Source organism: Siphateles boraxobius, unplaced genomic scaffold (assembly GCF_051911475.1).
Source record: "Siphateles boraxobius isolate OS27281-9 unplaced genomic scaffold, OSU_SipBor_1 66, whole genome shotgun sequence".
Lineage (NCBI taxonomy): Eukaryota > Metazoa > Chordata > Actinopteri > Cypriniformes > Leuciscidae > Siphateles > Siphateles boraxobius.
Genome location: NW_027509193.1, coordinates 30,005,753 through 30,025,986, shown reverse-complemented (window position 1 = coordinate 30,025,986; position 20,234 = coordinate 30,005,753). Strand labels below are relative to the sequence as shown.

The 20,234-nt window shown below is 38.2% G+C and overlaps 2 protein-coding genes across 7 annotated transcripts in view; one reads left to right on the top strand and one right to left on the bottom strand.

Annotated features, from left to right (window-relative positions):
• The window catches only part of dock6 (dedicator of cytokinesis 6), a 53,373-nt gene that overhangs the window by 17,420 nt on the left and 15,719 nt on the right, over window positions 1-20,234 (bottom strand). For 2 of the 6 annotated variants that reach the window (XR_013196851.1, XM_077213432.1), the window contains exons 14-28: window positions 20,072-20,234; window positions 15,679-15,796; window positions 14,965-15,035; window positions 12,280-12,418; window positions 11,884-11,985; window positions 8,377-8,463; window positions 8,051-8,282; window positions 7,792-7,956; window positions 7,286-7,458; window positions 6,536-6,637; window positions 4,164-4,250; window positions 3,867-3,962; window positions 2,525-2,665; window positions 2,236-2,349; window positions 402-572 (exon numbers count right to left, since the gene is read on the bottom strand). Coding sequence is in view for 3 of the 6 variants with exons in the window: in XM_077213432.1 (XP_077069547.1) it covers window positions 402-572; window positions 2,236-2,349; window positions 2,525-2,665; window positions 3,867-3,962; window positions 4,164-4,250; window positions 6,536-6,637; window positions 7,286-7,458; window positions 7,792-7,956; window positions 8,051-8,282; window positions 8,377-8,463; window positions 11,884-11,985; window positions 12,280-12,418; window positions 14,965-15,035; window positions 15,679-15,796; window positions 20,072-20,234 (1,961 nt within the window). In the remaining 3 variants the exon portion in view is untranslated. The remainder of the gene's footprint in view (window positions 1-401; window positions 573-2,235; window positions 2,350-2,524; window positions 2,666-3,866; window positions 3,963-4,163; window positions 4,251-6,535; window positions 6,638-7,285; window positions 7,459-7,791; window positions 7,957-8,050; window positions 8,283-8,376; window positions 8,464-11,883; window positions 11,986-12,279; window positions 12,419-14,964; window positions 15,036-15,678; window positions 15,797-20,071) is intronic. The other 4 variants (XR_013196853.1, XM_077213434.1, XR_013196852.1 and 1 more) reach the window with 2 other exon arrangements.
• On the top strand, window positions 17,735-19,289 carry angptl8 (angiopoietin like 8). Its single transcript, XM_077213507.1, has 4 exons — window positions 17,735-18,087; window positions 18,731-18,871; window positions 18,952-19,062; window positions 19,146-19,289. Exons 1-4 carry the CDS (start codon window positions 17,785-17,787, stop codon window positions 19,155-19,157), a joined length of 567 nt encoding a protein of 188 aa, XP_077069622.1. The 5' UTR covers window positions 17,735-17,784; the 3' UTR covers window positions 19,158-19,289.

The following is a 20,234-nucleotide window of genomic DNA, read 5'->3' as shown; positions in this document are numbered from 1 at the left end:
CCTTACCCTCACAGGAATAAATTAATAAATTCAAAGTTTCACTGTATTTTTGATCAAATGAAGCCTATTTTTGTATAAATTAAGCCTTGGTGAGCATAAGAGACCTGTATAAACACATTTAAAAAAGCTTACTGACCCCTTTGGAATGGTAGAGTATTACTCTGAAGCAGGAGGAAAAAAAACCTGCTTTACAGATAGTTACATAATTTCCCTGTCTGATACACTTCCATGTATTGTGTGAATGTTACCAGGTTTTACAGGAGTTTTGTGGTCATCACATGAAAGACTGCATATAAATAGGTCTAAATAGAATTTGCACTGCATGCGGAAAAAGCAGCACATTTACGATAACAGCAATTACTGGGGTTTTTTCAACTGTGTTAGAGTGTGTGTGTGTGTACCTGAGAGGTAGTGGAGGATGTGGAGGGTGAGGGGGACGCGGGGGGACTGAGGGTGGCACAGGGCAGGTTCAAGGTGACGTAGTGCTCATGACTGCAGACGATCCGAATGAAGTCCATCCTCAGCGCTGTCAGAGAGCTGGGGTTCTGCGCTGTGTGGAGCTTATTGTTAATCTGCAGACACAAATGCACCAAACTGTTATCTGAAATGTTCTAGGGCAAAATCATGAACATCTGTGACACATTTTCATGTAGTGTTTTATGTCTTGTTCACTAAACCACCAGCAATCTATTTTAACCAGGTATTATGTGTGCTAGCATAAGCATTTAAATTAAAGGCTCACTGAAGTGCCATAAAAAGCGCAGTATTATTCTATGTCTTTATGTAATTTCCACTGAAACAGGAAGACAGGGTGGGACATTTGAACAGCTCCTCCCCCTTTTTAAAAATAGCCAATAGCGTTTCATTTTATATCACAGCTCAACCAGGGCCGTGATCTCGGTAAAGCAGCAGTTTCCTTCTAATATCTAACTGTTTCTCCTCCATTTTAATGGTTTGTTTGACACTAATGTGAAACCAGACTTCATTCACCCCAATGGAAAGCATATGTACACTGTCTGAATCGCTCCCCATCCCCTGTATAGTGCACTATGTGCCATTCACCATGTAGAAAATAGTAAATGTATGAACAAGTGACTGATTTTAGCCGCAGATTCAGCGTCTATATGGGAGCGGGACACTTTAGATTCTAGAGAGCATTTAATTGGACAGAAATTCTGATGAGAAGCTGAAGTGCAGAGTGATGTTATCAAAATCATTGATCCAATGGGCAGAAGAGAGTTTTGAATGCTTATATCTTCTAAATGTGAATTTTACCATTGTTTTGGAGCACACTAGCTTAAAGATGACAGTAAGACTAACATATTCATACTAATAGCCAAAAAACTTCAATTTTGATTTCATTCTTTTAAGTCATTCTTTTCAGTGCAAATACAGCTTTTATTGTAAATAAGGCTTTTTATAGAAGAGTATTTGTCAAATCAAATGAACATTGTGCCAAAGAAAGCAGGCGATAAACTGAGTTTTATTTAAAATATATATTTTTGTGTACATAATATAGTGATCATGGCATAATGATGATCTAATGATGGTTAAGAACATTATATCTAAGCATACATTCAGATTATAGGGTAGTCAGCATTTTAAAGTGCCCCTACTATGCTTTTTTGAATATTACCTTTCATGCAGTATGTAAAGGTGTAATAGCTGTTTATTAATGTAAAAGGTCTACAAAGTTTTAAAGATCAAAGTGGGTGAGAAATGAAGTGAATTTAAATGAATCCACTTTGCATGCACTTCCAAAGGATGAGGACTTGCACTGGAATTGATACGGTAAAAGTGATGGCATCATTACTGTTTGTAATTCACTGTTTCAAAGTGCTGAGGAAGCCTCCCGAGCTAAAATTCAGATGTGATAATAGGCTCTTCGTTTTTGACACGTGTTGCAAGCGGTAGACAAATCACAACAGACTGGGCCATCTGACCAATCAGAGCAGAGTAGGCCCACGGAGGGGTTTAGAGCGACTGAATCTTCAAACGAACCGTTTTCAGACTCTTTGAGAATTAATGAGGTGATGTACAATGTGTATTGTGAAACAATTCAAGTGGTTTTTGACTTTGTAAATCTATTGTAGGAGACCTCCAAAACAAAATGAGGAACCTTTAAACTAGCATAATAGGGGCACTTTAAAAGCTAATTTAGTTGTATCGACCATAATGGGAAAGCTACATTGCAAAATACGCAAAGGATGCATGCTTGTGTGTCTGTGCAAGTACCTGTTTATAATATGAGCGGATAAGGTTGAAAATAAAGCCTCTGTCCATGAGAGACAGCAGGTCATTGAGGAAAAAGGCCAAGCTGCTGTTTAACCTCTCCACAAGCTCAACATCCTGAAACACACACGAATATTGGCTCAGACAGAGATAAGCATGCTTCCTGTTGATTCATAACAAAAGTATACAGTCATAAAACAGAGTAGAAACCATCATAAAGTCTCAAACCTCCTCTTATCTACATGAGGTCTGTGTTCCTCCAGCAGTAAAATGAGATCCGCTGCTCTTTTACCTTTTGATATCTGCTGGCTATGTCTGCGCTTATGGCACATACTAAAGCAGCAATGTCATCCACAAAGCGGTCTGGGAAGCGCTGGCGGCGGGGCACATCCAGGCGTGAGGACAGGAACAGATGATGGGACATGCTCTTCACCTGTTATCACACATAGAATAATGAGTGATAGCATCTTAAACTTTCATTCTGCTGTATATAAACCAAACACTAGGTTTACATTTTTTTTTTAAATATTAATAATTGAGAATAATTCTGAAATAATTCAGCTGAAATAATTCACTGGAACTAAAAAGGGATAGTTCACACAATTTTAATTCTATCATCATTCATTTTTAAATAACATAATGTTGAGTAAATTAACATTTTCATTTTGGGTGAACTACATTTAAAAGACAATAAATATTCACTATCCACTGACACATTTCGGATGAGAACAAAATATTAAAGGAACTAAGCAGGAAAATGACATTAACTTGAGAACATCAACATTGTAATTGACCTGAACTGAATCAACACTCAACTGACTTGAACTGAATAATGACACTATTGTCGTTTGTAGAGCTGAATTGAACTCGTTTCAAAATTTATGAACAGTGACATGAAATGGAAAAGCATTGAACTAAATTAGCTGAATAATGACACAAGCTGGGTCTCGTTTCGAAGGCTGCGTTCTCCGGAGGTCAATTCAGATAAGTAACTATTATAAAATTAACTGTTGTTAACCCTTGTGAAGCGTAAATTGTTGCAATTTCTTTATGACTTTGGAATATAACGGTAACTTTACTGAAATGAGGCAGCCTCAATGCCGACAAATGCGACCTCCAGAGGACACATCCATCAGAATGAGACAACTATTATCTTCTGTAGAGATGATGAAATTTGTTTTATAATTGATGAATTTTGCAACATAATTGACTTATTTTGCACCATAAATGATGAATTTTGCAACATTAACAGTCATTTTTCTGTTCACTACTGTCAAGCTACTTTGAAACAATCTGTATTGTATAAAGCACTATTTAAATAAACGTGACTTGACTTGAGTTATTGATGTAAATAATGCGCATGGTTGGAGGTTGACTGACAACTAAAAAACTCATCTCTTCCGTGAGTGCTTAACAAAAAAAACAAAAACAAAAAACACTTTTCTTCTCCTTTAAATCCTCCCTTGGCTGTTTTTTTTTCCTACTCCGAGCAATGTCTGAACTTTGTATTTTGAGCACTTCTTTCGTTGTTCTTGCCTCTTCACGATGACTCGCTTGCGTTAGTCCTCAGTTGTAAGTCGCTTTGGATAAAAGCGTCTGCTAAATTACTAAATGTAAATGTAAATGTGACTGACCATGAGCTGGAAGAAAAACCAGGCCTGCTGCAGAGACGCCTCTCTCACGGTACTGGTGCTCACCACCAACTGGAGAGCTAACTCTTCATGAAGTAACTGAACGCAGAGAGCATTATTACAAAATATGACCCCATGAAGATTTTCTGAACCACACACAATAAAGGCAGGATCACAACATTGAAATAAAATGGGGTACGAGATAAAGTGCCTCAATGAATGGTTGAGTACATAAATGAACAAATGAAGGAATGATTAAACAGGAGAGTGCATGGGTGAGTAAATGAATATGTGCTCTACCTTCTTGGCGACCTGCCTGGAGGGAGGACAGAGAATGGAGGAAGTCTCGATGAAGGCAGACATGCGATTACTTGCACGCTCACTGGCCTGTAGACCAGTGGGTGAACAGAAGAATGATGGTGATGATGATAACATTCAAGATGATGATGAAGAATGGAAGACAGAAAGATAAGAGAGAAGGAAGAGGGATAAAAATGCCTGCTGGATGCACAAACCCTCATTTTTCAAACTCAAAACCACCAAACTTAATTCATGCTATGTTAAGGATAATGTACAGTCAGCTGGTCATTAATGCAAAATAAGCCCTGACAGGGTGATTGAGGACTTGTATAATCCTGAAGGGTTTGATTTTATGGTTAACTGACTGATAACAAGTAGACTGGTGCAAAGCTGTGTAATTAGCCAGATAGTATAGAATTATATAAAGAAATATTGGTTGATAATTTGAAATTATTTTAATATGCGAGAAGAAAAAGATGTCAGAGTGCTACAAGAGACAAGAAACTATCATCATCCATGTAGCAAGCTGGTTTTCAAATACACAATTTTGCAATGGTACAAAACATTTGAATAAAACATCAGAATCAAGCACTCCATAATAATAATAATAGTAGTAATAATAATTCTTTAAAAATAATGTACGGGTGGATATGAGCATCTAGAATAGACACTGTAGTAGTTAACTGCATTGGGTTACACTAAATATATATGTTGGTATCGATGGTAACTAGACTCCTACCAAGGCAGGAGAAGGACAGCAGACAAAGGAAAGAGAGATGAGTTGACTGAAGAAGAGGAGGAGGCATGAACACACAACCTTCTAGACAAATGCTTATACACACTCAGACATAGACACACATTTACAAAGACAGAGCCAAATGGACAGCAGCAGAGGAGCTGGCACAAGATTACGGAGTACGATTACAGAAGTAATACCAGAGTGAAGGCAACGAGAGAGTACAGGATGATATGGTGTACTGCTGGAAGACTTCGACTTGCTAGCATGTAAAAGTTGAGAATGAACAACAAGTAACAACAAGTAAAGTTAAGAGTTTGAGTTAGTAACAATTAATGTTAGGGTTAAGAGTTTGAGACAGTAACAAGTAATGTTATGGTTAAGGATTTGAGAGAGTGACAAGTAATGATAGGGTTATAATAGAGTTCAAAGTTTGTGAAAGTAACAAGTAATGTTAGGGTTAAGAGTTTGAGACGGTACCAAGTAATGTTAGGGTTGAGAGTTTGAGACAGTACCAAGTAATGTTAGGGTTAAGAGTTTGAGACAGTACCAAGTAATGTTCAGTAAAGAGTTTGAGACAGTAACAAGTAATGTTATGGTTAAGGATTTGAGAGAGTGACAAGTAATGATAGGGTTATAATAGAGTTCAAAGTTTGTGAAAGTAACAAGTAATGTTAGGGTTAAGAGTTTGAGACGGTACCAAGTAATGTTAGGGTTGAGAGTTTGAGACAGTACCAAGTAATGTTAGGGTTAAGAGTTTGAGACAGTACCAAGTAATGTTCAGTAAAGAGTTTGAGACAGTAACAAGTAATGTTATGGTTAAGGATTTGAGAGAGTGACAAGTAATGATAGGGTTATAATAGAGTTCAAAGTTTGTGAAAGTAACAAGTAATGTTAGGGTTAAGAGTTTGAGACCGTAACAATTAATGATAGGGTTAAACATTTTATATAGTAATAACTAATGTTAGGGTTAAAGGTTTGAGACTGTAAAAAGCTGTATTGAGACAGTTATAGGTCAAGTTAGGTTGTTTGTTTTAAAGGACAAATCCGGCCCAAAAATGAACGCCGTGCTTCGTCCTGGTCGATAGTCACAGTTCAGCTCACGTAGCACGGGGTTCGTGGTTCGACTGGTCGAGACTGGCTCCTGCTTGTATACGCGAAGTGTACTGTCTTTATAAAGTATCTTCTTATTAAACTCTCTGTACACTTACAAAGTACTCAATGCTTCGGTTTGCAGGTAGAGACCCAAATTATGCTACCGTGTTAGTGTGGGGCTATTTTGAGCCTTGTTAGTGGTATTAACTAGCGATTTTTATTCATACTTATTCGATGCCCCATACACTAGCGTTATAAGCTAATCTGTGGTTAAACTAAAACTAACATTAAAACTGGGTACATTCGATTATCATGAAAACGCATCCCATAGAACGGTCGACTCTGTACCCATGTGTTATTTAGCCATAGGTTCATTTTTGGCCGGAATTGTCCGTTAAGAGAGTAAAAGGACATATTAGGTTGTAGGGTTTGAGATGGCAATGAATAATGTTATGTTATATGTGGGGTTAAGTGAATTCTATTAGGGTGTATGGTTAGAGGCAGTAGGGAAGGACGTTAGGGTATAGGGTTTGATTGGCACCTGCTTGAGCTCACAGCTGGAGTTGGGGTTCCGGCGGAGCACAGCCCTCGAGCCCCCTGGAGCGTAAGCAGAGTTTACCCAGGAATGTGAGCGGTCTATTCCCTGCTTATCCGCCGACGACACAAACACAAACCACAGTGCCACACAGGGGAGGCAGAACAGCCACAAAGAGGCGTCACAGGGAGGGGACGGAGTGCGGGAGCAGATTTAATTTAGAGGAGGGTGGGAAAAAGTCAAGAGGCACAGTGAAGGAGGGTCCCACAGCAAAAAACATAGTACAATTATTAGCAGAGCGATCAACAGATGCCACAGTAAACATGTCAAAGTCAATCTCGAAGCCTCTAGCTCCAGCACATGACAGAGTAGGGATGCAAATATTGAATTATTTGAATGAATCAATTAATCAATCTGTTATTTTCTCAATTAATCAAATAAAAAGGCTTTTTTTTTTACACATTTTTAATGTTACAAATATATGCTTATGACCTTTTATCCACAGAAATAGCATGATGACACTGAATAATTAATCAAATTTGTTGTTAAATATCTTTACCAATGATTAGCTTTAATTTTTCCCAAAGATTGTATTCAAGAAAAGAGAGAAAAAAATCAATTCAAGTTTTTTTTAAACACTCTAAACACAAAGTACTTTGTAGCTGCCATGTAAAGGTAGAGAAAAACACAGGATAAAGCGTAGCAAACTGCAGTAACTTGAACAACCAATCAGAAGCCAGAGGAAGAGCCGCCTACCTTGCTGGCAATGATTCTCTGCACCTCCTCATCAGGGGTGACTGGTGTGGAGGCCAGGTCGGGGTTCGAGTTACTAATGCTCTTGGAGCGGGCCAGTAGCAGGCTGCTGGGTCTTCCCATCGCCCTAGAGAGCGTGGCATACTGGATGGGGAGCTCATATGATGCACCTCCCACTGAAAGAGGAAGAGCGGCGCTCTCAATGAATTAACTCAAAAAAGCATCCTGCTTTAAAGGTCGAATGAGTGCGAGCAAAAATGCTAGTGGATCCGTTACTTTCAATACATAAACAGTGAGCCCTAGAGAAATGAATCAGCATGCCTTAAAGGTTAGATACAGTTTTAGCCATGGTTCAATAACTTAGGGCATTTAAAAATTAAGACTTAAAAATGAACCGTTGTTTCAAACCCACACAATCTCTTCCACGAAAGATATCTTGCATAACACGCCTTTCAAATCTCACACGTGAACATGACATGTAAACCATTTGAGTTGTATTTCTCCCTCACCAGCAGGGGGAGATAAAGGCTCTGTTGTGGGCAAGTGGAAGCAGTAGTGGATGTAGGAGGACAGCAGATTGTTACGACCGTGATGGTCCTGGTTTCCCTCCAAGTTCTTATGGATCTGGTTTACCAGCAGGGCCATGGCTTCAAAGGCAGCTCGGCCAAGATTCACTGCATTTGGAGGAAGGAGAGGTAATGGATTACACAAGGAAACACCGAAATGTGTATAAAAAAGGTCATATTAGTAGTGACCAGTGTTACTAACCGATCTGTCCTGCTATAACAGGAGGGTGTACAATTAGTAGTATGAGCTTGCTCATCAGTTGATGCAGGAAGCGCACGCAAGTGTCCAACAGCGCGCCCTTAAGACCGGCCATGCTGGCCTTCAGCTCCGCCTCTATATTCGCCTCTGTGATAATAACATCCTTCAGCCGAAAAGGAAACGAGTATTCCTCCAGAACATACACAAGTGTGAAGAACTTATCCAGGTGTGGATCCTACATACAGAAGGTGAAATAAGCATGTAAATAGACTTATATATGCATGCAATGTTTTTTTTTCTTCTGATTTTCTTTTCTTTTATTTCATTACCTGTGTGTGAACTGAGGAGGCTGCGGTCACTTCTACATTAAAGACTCCTTTGTGGTTGTCCACCCATTTCATTCCTGGTAGCTGTACCTGAAACACACACAGGCCACAACATATCCTCACCACACATTCACATTCCTCCTCAGATTTTACAGCCAAGCAGATGTTGCAGCTTGCTCTAAATAATTATCTGTAACTTGCACGATTATTTTTGATGGTCAAACTATGTTTGCCTAAAATGCTATGCCATAAATTATCCCCATTCACATTTAAATTTTCTCCATGAATAGGGTCCCCACAACTTTTGGTCCACATCTTCATGACTTCTCTATCACTTTACCATGACTTTTCCAGTCTTCCAAAATTGATGAAAAACGATAAAAAAAATAAAAATAAGAATTTTTAGAATTTAGTGCATAGCTATAAAAATGTTTATTCACTATGGAAATTACCATGATTTTTCAACATTTTATGAATTTTCACGACTTTTCCAAGCCTGGAAAGAAAAGTTTTAAAATTCCCTCACATTTTCAGGTGTTCCATTTGATTTTAACCAAAATTCTTTTATTATCTGTTATATGGCTCCAAACTTGTAAGACTTTTGTCACATGGAACACAAAAGGAGTGATAATTAAAAAGCTGCTTTTTTCCCTACAACGAAAAAGCATTGTCATCACTGACTGTCAAGTTAAGTTGCTGTCAAGTAAGCTTTAGCTTATTTAAAAAAAAAATTTTTTTAAAAAGTATATATATATATATATATATATATATATATATATATATATATATATATATATATATATATATATAAATACACAGGTCCTTCTCAAAAAATTAGCATTTTGTGATAAAGTTCATTATTTCCCATAATGTAATGATAAAAATTAAACTTTCATATATTTTAGATTCATTGCACAGCAACTGAAATATTTCAGGTCTTTTATTGTTTTAATACTGATGATTTTGGCATAGAGCTCATGAAAACCCAAAATTCCTATCTCAAATAATTAGCATATCATGAAAAGGGTCTCTAAACGAGCTATTTACCTAATCATCTGAATCAACTAATTAACTCTAAACACCTGCAAAAGATTCCTGAGGCTTTTAAAAATTCCCAGCCTGTTTCATTACTCAAAACCGCAATCATGGGTAAGACTGCCGACCTGACTGCTGTCCAGAAGGCCATCATTGACACCCTCAAGCAAGAGGGCAAGACACAGAAAGAAATTTCTGAACAAATAGGCTGTTCCCAGAGTGCTGTATCAAGGCACCTCAGTGGTAAGTCTGTGGGAAGGAAAAAGTGTGGCAAAAAACGCTGCACAACGAGAAGAGGTGACCGGACCCTGAGGAAGATTGTGGAGAAGGACCGATTTCTTGACGTTGGGGGACCTGCGGAAGCAGTGGAATGAGTCTGGAGTAGAAACATCCAGAGCCACCGTGCACAGGCGTGTGCAGGAAATGGGCTACTGGTGCCGCATTCCCCAGGTCAAGCCACTTTTGAACCAGAAACAGCGGCAGAAGCGCCTGACCTGGGCTACAGAGAAGCAGCACTGGACTGTTGCTCAGTGGTCCAAAGTACTTTTTTCCGGATGAAAGCAAATTTTGCATGTTATTTGGAAATCAAGGTGCCAGAGTGTGGAGGAGGACTGGGAAGAAGGAAATGCCAAAATGCCTGAAGTCCAGTGTCAAGTACCCACAGTCAGTGATGGTCTGGGGTGCCATGTCAGCTGCTGGTGTTGGTCCACTGTATTTTATCAAGGGCAGGGTCAATGCAGCTAGTTATCAGGAGATTTTGGAGCAATTCATGCTTCCATCTGCTGAAAAGCTTTATGGAGATGAAGATTTCATTTTTCAGCATGACCTGTCACCTGCTCACAGTGCCAAAACCACTGGTAAATGGTTTACTGACCATGGTATTACTGTGCTCAATTGGCCAGCCAACTCTCCTGACCTGAACCCCATAGAGAATCTGTGGGATATTGTGAAGAGAAAGTTGAGAGACGCAAGACCCAACACTCTGGATGAGCTTAAGGCCGCTATCGAAGCATCCTGGGCCTCCATAACACCTCAGCAGTGCCACAGGCTGATTGCCTCCATGACACGCCGCATTGAAGCAGTCATTTCTGCAAAAGGATTCCCGACCAAGTATTGAGTGCATAACTTAACATAATTATTAGAAGGTTGACTTTTTTTGTATTAAAAACACTTATTTTATTGGTTGGATGAAATATGCTAATTTTTTGAGATAGGAATTCTGGGTTTTCATGAGCTGTATGCCAAAATCATCAGTATTAAAACAATAAAAGACCTGAAATATTTCAGTTGGTGTGCAATGCATCTAAAATATATGAAAGTTTAATTTTTATCATTACATTATGGAAAATAATGAACTATCATAATATGCTAATTTTTTGAGAAGGACCTATATACACACACACACATTTTAGGTTGGGATTTGAACCTGGGTTTCCGAATCAAAACAATAGCTTAAGACTAGAAGCAGATCTACTGCTCAGCATTTTACTGTTGTGCCCATGGGCGTTCCCAAGCTCAGTCAGATTGTGCCAAAACATTAATCTACAAATCCTACCAAGGCTTATTCTTGGCTCATGAATATTATTCATTATGTAATGTGAAGCTTGCCCATTAGGCTTTACTAAATTGCTAAAAGGCAGACTAATGAATATTAATTAGCACATTCAACTAGAAGCACCAGGAATGTTATGAAGCATCAACATGAGAATATGGAGTTGTTACTTGCAATATTACTTGTTATTTGCACAAAATAAGGGGGGGGGGGGTCATTATTAGGGGCCACGCACTGAAGGTGCATAAGCACCTATTGCAATTATTATTTTCAATTTTAAGATGGACATGGTGTAGGTGAGACCATGGGCTAAATTTATTCAGTCACAAATAAGCAAGAGTGACGACACATTGTACTTTGAGAAATCAAATGATTTTGAGAAAAAAATATTATTTTGATGCTCAATATTTTTCCACAGCTGTCTAGAGTATTGTTGCCTTTGAATTAAATGAATACATATTTTATCTTTGTTGTTGGAAAGATGATTACAGGGGTGATTGTAAAAATTCCTTCTTGCATTAAATTTGATATGTAAAATATTAGTCCAACAAATCACCATTTCTATTATCATTTTAAGTCTTTTGGCACAGTTAAAGATTTATAATAGCATTATTTGGAATATATCTACAGTTATACAGTTCAAAAACTAGATTTGTGAGATTTTGTAATTTCAACAAAAAAAAAATTCTAATAATGGTAAGAATTATTTATTATTAATGTTTTTATTTATATTAATTATTTATAATTAATTAATTATGGAATTGTGTCTCTAGTGCTTTAAAAAAAGGTCTCGAGAGACACCAATTTCCTTGAAAGTTTCTATAATACAATAAGAAGGCAGGTAGTAGTAGTCTGTGAATTATGAATAGAACATTCATTCTCGCATGCATAAACAAACATCCAGTGCAGGATAAAAGTCTTACATCAGGAGTGAGGACTGAGTAGCTGGGTGGAGGTTTCTCCACAGAGACGGGCAGACTGAAGGATCCGGTGCGCAGGCGGCCGTGCTGCATGAGGGGGATCCACTGTGGGGAGCAACATGAACTCTGATTAACCCCAAATTATTTACACAGCATATGTGCAGTGCAAAAGCAATAGCAAGCTATAGGTATCCTACAATCACATGATGCTACGACTTGGGGAGGGTGCTACTGTGGTGACGTATAAGGATGCTTCGGGTGTCTCTGAGGGGGGGACAGGGTCACACAGAGGTGAGCGTTTCATCAGGTTGCCTGGAGTGCTTCTCCAGCGCTGTGGGAGCGTGACTGTCAGGAGACGGAAGAGAGGAAGAGAAGAAGAGAGGGGGGTCCTTTTCTCACCGTGTAGCCCACGGGCGTCTCCAAGGGGGTGTTCTGCTTGGGCTGGCAGCTGATGTGATAGAAGGTGAAGAGCAGGTGGTGGTTGTCGGTGAGGTTGGCAGGAATCTTCATCTTTACCTCCTCGTAGAACTCCGGGGACCTGCAGAGATGGAGAGAGGAGAATGAAGTAGTGGCTCTCAACAAAGGAGCTGGGACCCACTAGGGGGCCTCAGCAAACTCAATTGGATAACTTTAAAATTATGTCTAATAATATAATAATATCATTAATAATAATAATATATATTTAATATATTTGATGTTAATATTATTAATATATTAAAACGAACCATAAAAACATACAATCAATAGGTAAATGCTTTTTATTGAAGAAGAGTTTTTAAAACACTTCTACACAAATAATCAAAAGTGACAGTAAAGACATGGATAATGTTACAAAAAGGTTACACTTAATTTCAAGGTGACGGTTACATTGTACTAACACAAATATGTACTGAGAAATATTAATTAACTACATGTACTTAATACAGAGTTACGATTAGGTTTAGGGATAGTTATTTGTAATTATGCATAATTTACTGTTATTACTATAGTAAGTACATGCAGAAACGTGTAACTACGTCCCCTTTAAAAAAAAGTGTTGCCTACAAAAATGTCTAATTCAAATAAATGCAGTTCTTTTTAATTTGCTATTCATCAAAGAATCCTGAGGAAAAATATTAAGCAGCACAACTGTTTTCAAAATTGCTAATAAGAAATATTTCTTGGGCAGCAAATCAGCATATTAGAATGATTTCTGAAGAATCGTGGGACACTGAAGACTGGAGTAATGATACTGAAAATTTTGCTTGACCATCACAGGAATAAATATATTTACAATTTTAAAAATATATTGTAAATAATAAATCTAAATATATATAAATAATACTTCACACATTTATTTTATGTATTTTTCATCAAATAAATGCAGCCTTGGTGAACATAAAGATACCTTTCTCAAAAACATAAAAAATTGTGATTATTCCAAACACAATATATATAGAGAAAAAAATATTTCAATACAGGTCCTTCTCAAAAAATTAGCATATTGTGATATTGCATATTGTGACTGAAATATTTCAAATATATTCATATGTATTTTTAATACAAAAAAAGTCAACCTTCAAATAATTATGTTCAGTTATGCACTCAATACTTGGTCGGGAATCCTTTTGCAGAAATGCGGCGTGGCATGGAGGCAATCAGCCTGTGGCACTGCTGAGGTGTTATGGAGGCCCAGGATGCTTCGATGGCGGCCTTAAGCTCATCCAGAGTGTTGGGTCTTGCGTCTCTCAACTTTCTCTTCACAATATCCCACAGATTCTCTATGGGGTTCAGGTCAGGAGAGGTCAGTAAACCATTTACCAGTGGTTTTGGCACTGTGAGCAGGTGACAGGTCGTGCTGAAAAATGAAATCTTCATCTCCATAAAGCTTTTCAGCAGATGGAAGCATGAAGTGCTCCAAAATCTCCTGATAACTAGCTGCATTGACCCTGCCCTTGATAAAATACAGTGGACCAACACCAGCAGCTGACATGGCACCCCAGACCATCACTGACTGTGGGTACTTGACACTGGACTTCAGGTATTTTGGCATTTCCTTCTTCCCAGTCTTCCTCCACACTCTGGCACCTTGATTTCCGAATGACATGCAAAATTTGCTTTCATCCGAAAAAAGTACTTTGGCGCACTGAGCAACAGTCCAGTGCTGCTTCTCTGTAGCCCAGGTCAAGCGCTTCTGCCGCTGTTTCTGGTTCAAAAGTGGCTTGACCTGGGGAATGCGGCACCAGTAGCCCATTTCCTGCACACGCCTGTGCACGGTGGCTCTGGATGTTTCTACTCCAGACTCAGTCCACTGCTTCCGCAGGTCCCCCAACGTCTGGAATCGGTCCTTCTCCACAATCTTCCTCACAATCTTCCTTGTGCAGAGTTTTTTGCCACACTTTTTCCTTCCCACAGACTTCCCACTGAGGTGCCTTGATACAGCACTCTGGGAACAGCCTATTTGTTCAGAAATTTCTTTCTGTGGATCTTACCCTCTTGCTTGAGGGTGTCAATGATGGCCATCTGGACAGCAGTCAGGTCGGCAGTCTTACTCATGATTGCGGTTTTGAGTAATGAAACAGGCTGGGAGTTTTTAAAAGCCTCAGGAATCTTTTGCAGGTGTTTAGAGTTAATTAGTTGATTCAGATGATTAGGTTAATAGCTCGTTTAGAGACCCTTTTCATGATATGCTAATTTTTTGAGATAGGAATTTTGGGTTTTCATGAGCTGTATGCCATAATCATCAGTATTAAAACAATAAAAGACCTGAAATATTTCAGTTGGTGTGCAATGAATCTAAAATATATGAAAGTTTAATTTTTATCATTACATTATGGGAAATAATGAACTTCCTCACAATATGCAAATTTTTCGAGAAGGACCTGTATATATATATATATATATATATATATATATATAATATTTTTTTTTTTGAGGCATTTGAGTCAGAAACCACTGTTGTATGTAAAAAGTACTGTAAAAATTGTGTATACAATTGTGTATACAATTTTTACAATGTAAAAATTGTAATACAATTCATGACATGACAAAAATGAATGAATGTACATGACTGTAATGAATAGTGAATGAGACACGGGTTCGTACTTGTTATGGTAGATCACTGGGGTGTACGCCTCCTTGTAAAATTCTGCACAGCTTGACTTTCCAAATATGACCTGTTCAGGGGGTGGAAATTACATTACATTGTTGATTCACAGCTCAACGGCTCCACTAGATGTCACTGGGGAGTTACATTTCAGCCATGATGTTGCCCTCGCTAATCATGAAGCTGTGGATGGATTTTCTAATTATCATAAAATGAATTTAGCCTCTAATGTACCTGCACTGCATATGGCCTCACACAAGCCTTAAATAAATTACGGATGTTTCAGAGTGAGCAACTGGTGTGCGAATACAGCAGTAACACTATTAGGGAGTTTCTAAAATCCTTGATTACATTAACCAAATGTAAAAGGTCCTGTGTCTGCGAGTTCACTGAAATCTCCAAAATTTCCCAGAGCGCTTCTTAATCCATCTGGAGATTTGGTTGGAGTGACTAATGTAACCTGTGTGTTTAGTTGGAGCTAAAATACTGTGATGTGGATCGATGCGTTTTAAGGAGTTGCTGTCATATTCTTGGCACAGATCTGGAGAGCTTTAATGCACACAATTAGGTTTATCTAAGCGATGAGATCATCGTATCAGATGTACATGCATAATTCCATATGTTGTTTTTTTGGTCTTTCCATGAGAATATGCTTTGACAGTGTGGCTAGAGCCGTGAGGGAGTACAGGGTGTGGGTGTGATCGGTGACTCACAGGCATGGCCTGGCTGGGATCTTCTCCTGCCATGAACTGCACCTTCACTGCAATGTTCCTCACTGAACCCTGCCGGCTATTGAAGTTGACAGTCTGAGGGTAAATGTACAACAGGTTCCTGAGGGGGAGAGAGAGGGAAATACATTAAATAATGAACCCTTTTCAATCAAACCAGCAATGGTTTATGAGAGGCCTGTAGATGATATGAACCTCAAAGTTCAGAACTATTATGTACACTACCATTAAAGTTTGCAAAGTCTACGAAACTTTTATACTTATTATAATTTTTATTTTCAGTCCACTTCTCCCACTTTCTCACTGGTTAGACACAGTTCGCTTCCTTGTTTCAACACTGAAATGAAGGCCATGCTTGAGTGTGCACCACTAAGGACAATAGGTTGAGTCTACTGAGTCACTAAAACGAGTTTCTTGAGAAAGGCGCTTCCTTGTCTGAAAGCAAATTTGGACTTCAGCAATGCAAGCGTCCTCAATTTAAAAAAAGACACTGCATTCCATTCATTCCGTTCATTCCAACGGTCACACTTCCTTGAGCAGCACAACCATTTTCAACTATACTGAGATAATGACAAGGTTCCTTGAGTACCAAACAAGGATATTAGAATGATATCTGGGGACTGAAAATGAGGCTTTACAATTACTGTAAAACTTATTTATTAAACAGTCATTCAAACAGTCATTCAAACAGTCATTCAAAAAATTATTTGCAACATTAACAATGTTCTATAATGTTAATTCTAAGAGATTCATCCATTTCTTTCAAAACCATGTCTTGGTGATTTCAAACTTTTGAATCGCAGAGTAATGGTCAATTTTTACAGCTACTTTTAACTAGTAATATAGATGGTTACACCTCAAATACTAATGTCAACAACTGATTTAAATGTTTGGGCATCAATTACTAATATAGACCTTCACAATTACTCAAGTTTACTTTCAGCTCATGTAAAAGGTCAAGTTTACAACTGCTATAAGGGGTTAATTTTGAACTTTTAATGTAATGGTTAAACTTCAATTCCTAATGTAAACGGTTAAATTTACAACTACTATTATAAAAGGTTATAATAGTATAGTTTCAAATACTAATGTAAGCAGTTACGTTTCAACACTTAATAAAAACGTTCAAGTTTACAACTACTTTTATAAATGAATATATTTCAAATTTTGTATGTAAATGGTTAAACTTTAATTCCCAATGTAAACAAGGAAAGTTTACAAATAAAAATAAAAATGGTTAAGCTTAAATTTTTATTGTAAATCGTCAAGTTTACAATTGCTAATATAAAATGGTTAAGCTTCAATTCCTATTGTAAACAGTCAAAAATACAACTACTTATGTAAACAGTCTAGAGAAAAATATATGGTCAGAAAGATCAATGCTTCCATCTGCAACAATCATGTATTTGAATTATCTTCATTTGGAGACTTTTCTCAGCAAATATTATATACGAGATTAATTCTATCAATGAATCAGCATTTCATGCAATTAATTATATAAAATAATTTTAAACAGTGACACTTTCATCTGCATGTTTGAGGAACAGGGACAGAAATAAATGAAAGGCACTACAAATCACTTGACTTTACCCCAAATCAAACACTGAACATGTGGCAGCAGCATGAACACATAGGCCCCTACTGTATCTCTTCCTATGACGCTAAATATGATCTGTAAATAAATAATGCAGCGATCGTTTACAATGTCTTATTTATATAGTTCTAAAATGGCAGTGTGTGACAAAGGGTTCACTGGATGATCTGAGAACCTCTGAGGTTTAAAGGAGAAGAGTGTATCGGTATACAGGCTGCAAAGTACATATCTGGTTAAATACCACTAAAAATCTGTCTGGCCAACAAAAGTCAAGGTCTCTCTCTCTCTCTCTCTCACACACACACACACACACACAAACACACAAACAAACACAGCTGTAAGCGCAACTCTGATAGGCCTGTGTCTCAGCTGATTTCCCAATGTCCAACATAGTCACAACTTATAAAAGCAGCACCATGATGCAATGCATGCACATTAAAACAGCCTGTTTCCTTGCACCTGCGGCTGTCCGTATGTTTTTTTAAGGAGAGAACAGGATGCGGGCAGCTTTATGCGTGCTGTTTCTGACTCTGTGTGTGAACAGGGTCTCAACATCTCCGTTGAAATCTTTCCAAACGGAGGGAAACCCGGCCTCCTTGGATGATGTGAACATCCTTATGTATGGCGTGGTGCAGTTCAGCGAGTCCCTGCATCACATATACCAGAGCACAGAGGCCAGGATAGCCCGCGTCATGAAAGCCATCAGCCGAACCGAGAGCGAGGTTAAGAGACTGGGGCACGACACGGAGGAGGCTGCTCAAACCAAGCGACAGATCAAAGAGAAACTTCAGCTCATTCAGGTAAGCCTATGAGTCACTCGATCAATGACAAGCATTCATGACAGGCTGAAATACTAGCCAGGCTGTTCAATCGGACATTTGGAAATTACGGCCCCAATTAACAGAAGTGCTAATTCCCATTAGTGTCCGTGCCAAAATGTACTAACAGCTTCGTCTATGAATATTGAGCAGAGAGGAGAGTGGGGTAAGCTGTGCCACTTTTCACTTAAGTTATCCTCTAGGCAAGGAGGAGTAAATCTAATTTGCCCAATTATATACATGTAATAGTATTAGTGTTCCATTATATTTGATTCAAGAACAGCTGAATGTTGTCATTATTGATCATTTGGGTTCGTTATCATTTTTAGTTGAGCCACTGTCATAGTTCACCCCAAAATATCTGACACACTTTACCCCACAGCTACCATTCTGGCAAAATGTTTTGGCTAATATTTATTAATGATATGTAATATAAAAAAAAATAACACTATAAAAAAATTAAATAATGAAAGTATAGATATATATATATATATATATATATATATATATATATTTTTTTTTATATATATATTTATATATATACACACATATATGATAATGTGCAGTCATCTGTTGGTCCAAATGGAGTTGGTTCGGTGTGCTCAACAAGCTGGTGTGTTTGCAGGCTCAGATGAAAACACTGCAGATTCAGGTCCAAGAGAACAGAGGAACAGTCACCAGGTTGGCGCTGGAGGAGGCAGAGCTAAAGAAAAAACTAACCAGCCTGGAGGAAAACCTATGCAACTCCGTCCCAGACACGATCAAGGTAGCTAAGATGCAGAACTGCCTTTCAATTAACACACCTACAGTTTTATCAGTAAATAACCGATTATATCCTTCTGACAGGGCTCAACACTTAAAAACACCTCTATCCTGAATGATCTGATGAAGTGGACCCAAGAACAGAAACTGAAATTGGAGAATCAAAACCAGCAGCTGGCTGATTTACAGAAACAGGTAAGCCTGAGCGCAGACTTACTAGTAAACATGTGATCATCGGTAGATCATCGGCTCATGCAAGTACTTGCTTCTCATTTCAGAATATGGTGTAACCACTAATATCACCTAAGAGGAGGAACTGGAATCCTCATCAACACTCCATTCATGGCACGGCAAACGGATCTCACCGATTACATGTTCATTAATGACACAGACATCCACTTTGCCAATCACTTTATACGCACTTTGGGCCTCAGGAAACACAAGCAGAGCGAATTTGTGTAGAATATGTGTAAAAACTGTGTGAATGCAATTCCTAACCACAGAAACAAATATTTTACTATTTTCTTAATGTTATAACATGGATAGTATGTTTATAATAGCACAAAACATAATTATCATAATATATATCTGTATATGTATTTGTGGTTTGTAACTTATTTAATGAAAGGATGACTGATTTGGTGTCAATGAGATGAAAAAATACACAATTTTTTAACACAAACATGAATGAGATTTGTGAACAGAGGGGAGGATGATCAATGGATAATAGCTTACATGCATGTCTGTTAGTCACACAAGAGTTTCTCACCAAAGACTTTAGATTTACAAAGACGTTGCACTCATATTACTATAAACAGGAGAAAGTGCAATGTGCAATATGGCAGAATAAGTCCCGCCTTCTAAATAAAAGAACCAATCGCCAATTCGTAAAGTCATTGCATAAGCTGCCTTTAGAAGCTCCAGTTGCTATGGAAATTATGAGACAGTTGTTGTCAGATTTCAGTGGTGATTTCAAATATGAAATTTAATCAAAAGCTTTAGAGAATTGAATGGTTCCCCTTTCAAAGAAATAGGAGCTGCTGAGAGGCGTTTCAAAGATGGCCACGAGTGAAATGACTTGCCTTAAAGGGACTTTTGCTTTTACCTATCATATGATTTCACACTCAGAATGTAGTTTTATGATACATTATTATACTTATAAGACATATTATCTGCTCTCAGACATGACTGTGTGTGGACTGACCTGTAGGTAGTGTGTGGGGTGTAGACGTAGCGAGCGGGAAACTCCAGCACCTCTTTGGTGGGGCGCACGCGTGGGTCAGGGTAAGGCTTCACATGAAGCAGCTCTGGAGACAGACAGTAGTGAGGGGCTTCGGGAGCCGGGGAGATGTCTATCTTCAACTGAG

Bases quoted from the DNA above. Each gene is read 5' to 3' on its own strand.
- angptl8 (XM_077213507.1), top strand. From the start codon at position 17,785: ATGCGGGCAGCTTTATGCGTGCTGTTTCTGACTCTGTGTGTGAACAGG. The intron at 18,088-18,730 runs GTAAGCCTATGA...GTGTGTTTGCAG, and splicing joins AGAAACTTCAGCTCATTCAG to GCTCAGATGAAAACACTGCA. The intron at 18,872-18,951 runs GTAGCTAAGATG...TCCTTCTGACAG, and splicing joins CCGTCCCAGACACGATCAAG to GGCTCAACACTTAAAAACAC.